Here is a 5035-nt window from a genome sequence, read left to right as displayed (position 1 = left end):
ACGGATGATTTTAAAGCGGCTGTAAACTGTTGTCGGAGGCATTACCGCCACCTTTTAAGTAGAGAGTACATGACATGAGCGACCATACAAAAGAATAAAAAAAAATATATACCAAATCAAAAAAGTAAAAGTTTGCAAAATAAAACTAAATACAAATATGAACAAGAGAAAAAATAAATATATGATGTGTAGAAGTAATTATGGATGTAGTAACTAGATAGATAGATAGATAGCTAGATAGATAGATAGATAGATAGATAGATAGATAGATAGATAGTTTCTTTATTAATCCCAAACTGGGAAATTTCTCTGTTGCAGCAGCAATGTACAGGCATTCAACACCATACATAAATATAACAAAAAGCTAAAAACCAACAATAAAAAAATAGAGAACAAAAAAAAAAATAATAAAAGAAAATCTATACACAATATTTACAAAAATTATAAGATAAGTGAATAAGTGACTATTAAAAGTGAATATTAAAAAAAAAGTTATGTGTGAGTAAAAAGTTACTATGTGAGTAAATAAATAAGAGACAGCATGTTGTGCAAGTAGTGCAACAGTGTCACCCATGATGTGAGTCTCCCTTTCATCCACATCTAAAAGGTGCTTTTTTGGACTGAGATCTGGTGACTGTGGAGGCCTTAAGCCCAAATTATGCTTCCGCGTTGACACAGCGCGTCCGTGCGTACGGACCTATTACGGACCTATTGCGTCCTTGCGGACCCCCGTGCATCCTACGCAAGGGCCAGACGTGCACCTCCCAAAAATCCTCGACGCGTGTCGAGGCGACGCAACAGCAACGCAGCAGCAACGCAGCGGCATTGGCTGTGATTGGTCCGCTAACTACATCCGCTGGAGACCGCTTTTCCGGTTTCCACTCATAAACATCATTGTCTCCTTTGTCGTGCCCTAATTTGCAATAGAAGTATTTCTTCCTCTGCTTGAATAATTTGGAGCTCCAACGCCAGTCTCTCTGTCTCGGTGTCCATCGTACACTGTGACTACGACAAAAGCCGGAAGGTAAATAACTATACGAGGCGAGATACGTCACAAGAGTCTCGGTCGGTCGGTCACAAAAAATCATAGCGCCCTCTACCGGTGTGGCATGCATTTCGACACGTAAACCCCACGCAGAACCATCACGGTCTCACGACTGCGTCCGAGCAACTGCGTGGCCATTGCATGACCATTGCGTGATCACTACGCGGAAGCATAATCCAGCCTTTAGACAGGATACAGTCTATGGTGGAGGCCATTTGAGTACAGTGGATTCATTGTCATGCTCAGGAAACCAGTACACCAGCACTACTCAGTTGGTACTAAGGGGTTCAAAGTGTGCCAAGAAAATATCCCCCACACAATTATGCCACCATCACCACGCAGCATCCTGAACCACTGATTCAAGGCAGGATGGATTCATGCTTTCATCTTGTCTATGCCAAATTCTGACCCCACAATCCGACTGTTGTTATTCTAGCGCTTGTGAATTGTAGCCTCGGTTTCCTGTTCTTATGTGACAGGAGTGGCACTGAGTGTGGTGTTCTGCTGCTGTAGCACATCATCTTCTAGGTTCAACATGGGTTCAGAGATGCTCTTCTGCATGCAAGTGGTCGATCGAGTTACCTTTATATCAGCTCAAACCAAGTCTGGGCAATTCTCCTCTGACCTCTGGCATCAGCGAGGTATTTTCACCCAGAGAACTGCTGCTCCCTGGATATTTTCTTTTTTTCAGACCATTTTCTTTAAACCTTAGAGATGGTTGTGTGTGAACATCCCAGTAGATCAGCGGTTTCTGAAATACTCAACCGTGCCACATTCCAAGTCACTTACATCACCTCTCTTCCAATAGATGAGACGAGGATTGGTGTTGTCGATGTTCTCCAAACTTTCTGCAAAAATTCTGATGTTGTCTTAGTAAAATTTAATTGAACTTCAGCTGCCAACTCCCTTTTTCTTCTCACCTTTGCTTGCTTTCAGTTTCCAACTCGTATTTTTTATGTGAGTTTTATATAAAATAATATATTACTATAACATATTTTAGTATTTTTACAGTGCCCTGTGTTGATCCCATAAATTCTGGAAAAATATCATGAATGATTAACAATTTAATTTAAATTGCTATCAATAACGCTCAACGGCTATGAAGTTCACTTCAGCCAGTTTGTTTGCAGCTCCTGAACCCCAAATTCACAACATGTCTGTCAGTTTTAGGTCTTAGGGAACAAAATAAAAATCATTCATTTCTGCTGTGTAGATATATTCAGTTTCATCTACTGTGGATTCTTTTTTACTTGGATTACACTGCATGTGCCCAGTGATCCAAAGCTGCTAATTTATCAATGAAGGATGGCATTTAAACGATAAGCTCTCAGTTTTCCTCATGGGATATTTTATCAGGAACAGAGACAAGTATGTGAGATGCATTCAGATTTTGTTGGTTAATATTGTACATGTTTAAATTAAATTCCTTCCATTTAGACTTTTTGAACCATATTCATAAAATAACTGACTTTATGAATGTTTTCTTGGGCGACACAGTGGTGCAGTGGAGTTGGAAATTCAAAACTCAACAACATGTCAGTCAAGAATTACTTGAGTCGGAGTCAAATGACCGGGGCGCCTATATGATGCTAAAAATGTCCGGTGTTCTTCACGTCAGCCGGGGAGACATCATTCTGCAGTGCTTCAGACAAGCAAGCATTAAAAAAAAAATCTGTGAAAATGTCCCCTCATTTTTTATTTAACATAATCCATTATGAGCTTCAGTTATATTTTCCTTAACAGTACAACTTAGACTTGTCAGGTAACAACAGTAAACAAATACTGATGCATTCAGAAGGTATTCAGATCCCTCCACTCTTTTCACATGTTGATATGACGCAAAATAGTTTGAATTAGTTTTCCCTCATCAATCTAAACTCAAGATTTATTTATTTTTTTTCTAATTTTTCAAAAATGACTCAGTACTGTGCCACTGTGGCAGCGATTACAGTCTCAAGTTAACTGATGCACATCTGGATATGGGGATGTTCTGCCAGGTCTCCCCAGAGATTTTTGACTAGATCTAAGTCAGGACTATGGCTGGTGTGGATTTCCATTGAGATCATCACTGTGCTTTGTTCAGTTCATCTCCCTCAACTTTGGCCAGCTTTCCTGTTCCTGAAAAAGACCCCAACAGCTTGACGCCACAACCCCCATGCTTCACCATTGGGATGTAATTGGTAGGGAGTCGTCCTGGTTTCTTCCTGACATTACACCGAGGAGGTCAATCTTGGTTTCATCAGACTGAACAATGTTGTTTCTCACAGTTTTTGAATCCCTTAGGTGCTTTAATTTGTTATCATCGGGCACTGAGAGTATCTTGATGAGGGGGAGAAAAATACACCTGAAAAGACTTAAGTATTACTGCAAAACATGAAAAAAAGAGAAGTGTTCTGAATACTCTCTGAATGCACTGTATATAAAGGTACTCTCTTAACATTTTTATTCAGTCATTGATGAGCAAATGTGCAATGTTCTCAAGGCAAAAGAGAAAAATAAAAATGAAAATCAGAAATGAAGGCGAAACATATTAGTTTGGCCACATGGTGGCAACATAGGGTTGGGTTCAGTTGTCATCCTTGTCGTCGTCGAAGACGTCGGCTACAGTCCTGTTGGTGGAAACATACAAAGGTTACCGGCTAGTTCATGAATGTTTTTTTAGGAATAGGTGAGTGTAGGTAGCGCTTACTTGTAGATTGATCCGGTCACTTCGTCCAGAAATCCTCCTGAAGAAAAAACACCAAGCAAGAGTGAAGAGAAGCCAACTAACAGCAAGGTAAACTATGTGACCTTCTATTTTAGGATTAGGATTGAAACTACATTAGATTGGGATTAAGTTACCAGATTTGGTCTTTTTTGCTATGGGATGGAAATGAGAATTCTCCATTTTCATTTACAAACATTTTGTTGTTCTGCCAAAACCTCAGCTTTCAGGAAAGTTCAAGATTTAACATTTTTTAGAAATGATAATTTAAAGCCTAAACTGAAAGTCTCGTGTTATATAAGCTTCCTTTTACTAATATGACAGCGTGATATTGTGTTTCTGTCACAGTGGCAGCTCTGCATTTACTCACCGGGTTTGCAAATAGTATCGCAAAGAGGACACACATGGCAGAAATTGCACATCTGCAAACAGAAAAGAAACAGAATTACGAATCAAATATGCGTCAGGGCAGGAAATGCTTTACTCTGACTATGGTACTACAGCATGTTTGATCAGTATGTTGTCCACTGGAGCTAAAATATACAAACAGACCAATAAATCAAAATATTTGAAGACACGGGGTCATAAATTCAAGTGTCAGGGGAAATTTGAACTGAGTGCGGCGCTATAGGCAAGATCAGGTTACCTTGTCTCCTTCTTTACAAGGACCTGGATCTTGATTAGCTTTTTAGCTAACGTGGTCAAGCATATAGCTAGAAAGCAAGCGCTAAAGTTTTCTTGGCCTAGGGTATAATCGAATAATTTATTTATGTTAAGAAGACACACTATATCTTTGAAGTAAAACATATGCTGGGGTCTGATTTGAGGCCGTTTAACAAGTTAAACTATGCTACCAAGTTATTAGCTAACATAGCTAAATGCTGTACGTATCCACTCAGACAAGCAAATGTTTATAATACACAAAACTGACGTACAAGTTACGTTGACATTTATGCCAGATTTATGATGAACTGGAGCTTCTTATTTATATGTGATTAAGGGATTAATATTAGTGAGTTAACTGTGAGTTAGCTGAGGGAGTATGCTAACGAAATTAACTTTGAGCCTCTTGACCAACATTATTCAGACTAATGGTATCTTGACATAGATTAGCCACAGCAACAGACCACGCTAATGGATGACCACCACCAACCTACCACCACCTCCTGATGATCACCAGAACATGTTACATGTTTTCTCACCTTGCAGTCATCACAGTGTTCGGACTTGTCTCCCTCTTTACAAGGACATTTATCACAGCTGTCGCAGTGCTGGAAGAAGGTACA

The 5035-nt window shown here is 39.5% G+C and overlaps 1 protein-coding gene across 1 annotated transcript in view; it reads right to left on the bottom strand.

Moving 5' to 3' along the window:
- Positions 1–2229: 2229 nt before the first annotated feature.
- The window catches only part of LOC311506058 (uncharacterized protein), a 6735-nt gene continuing 3929 nt past the window's right edge, over positions 2230–5035 (bottom strand). The window contains exons 3-6 of the mRNA XM_084569934.1: positions 4952–5020; positions 4120–4171; positions 3735–3771; positions 2230–3654 (exon numbers count right to left, since the gene is read on the bottom strand). Of these exons, the coding sequence (XP_084426060.1) occupies positions 3612–3654; positions 3735–3771; positions 4120–4171; positions 4952–5020 (201 nt within the window). The 3' untranslated portion in view covers positions 2230–3611. The remainder of the gene's footprint in view (positions 3655–3734; positions 3772–4119; positions 4172–4951; positions 5021–5035) is intronic.

This window comes from Chelon labrosus (assembly GCF_963514085.1).
Source record: "Chelon labrosus genome assembly, chromosome: 21".
Classification (NCBI taxonomy): domain Eukaryota; kingdom Metazoa; phylum Chordata; class Actinopteri; order Mugiliformes; family Mugilidae; genus Chelon; species Chelon labrosus.
The sequence above is the reverse complement of the archived record's forward strand: the minus strand, read 5'-3'. Positions and strand labels throughout refer to the sequence as shown.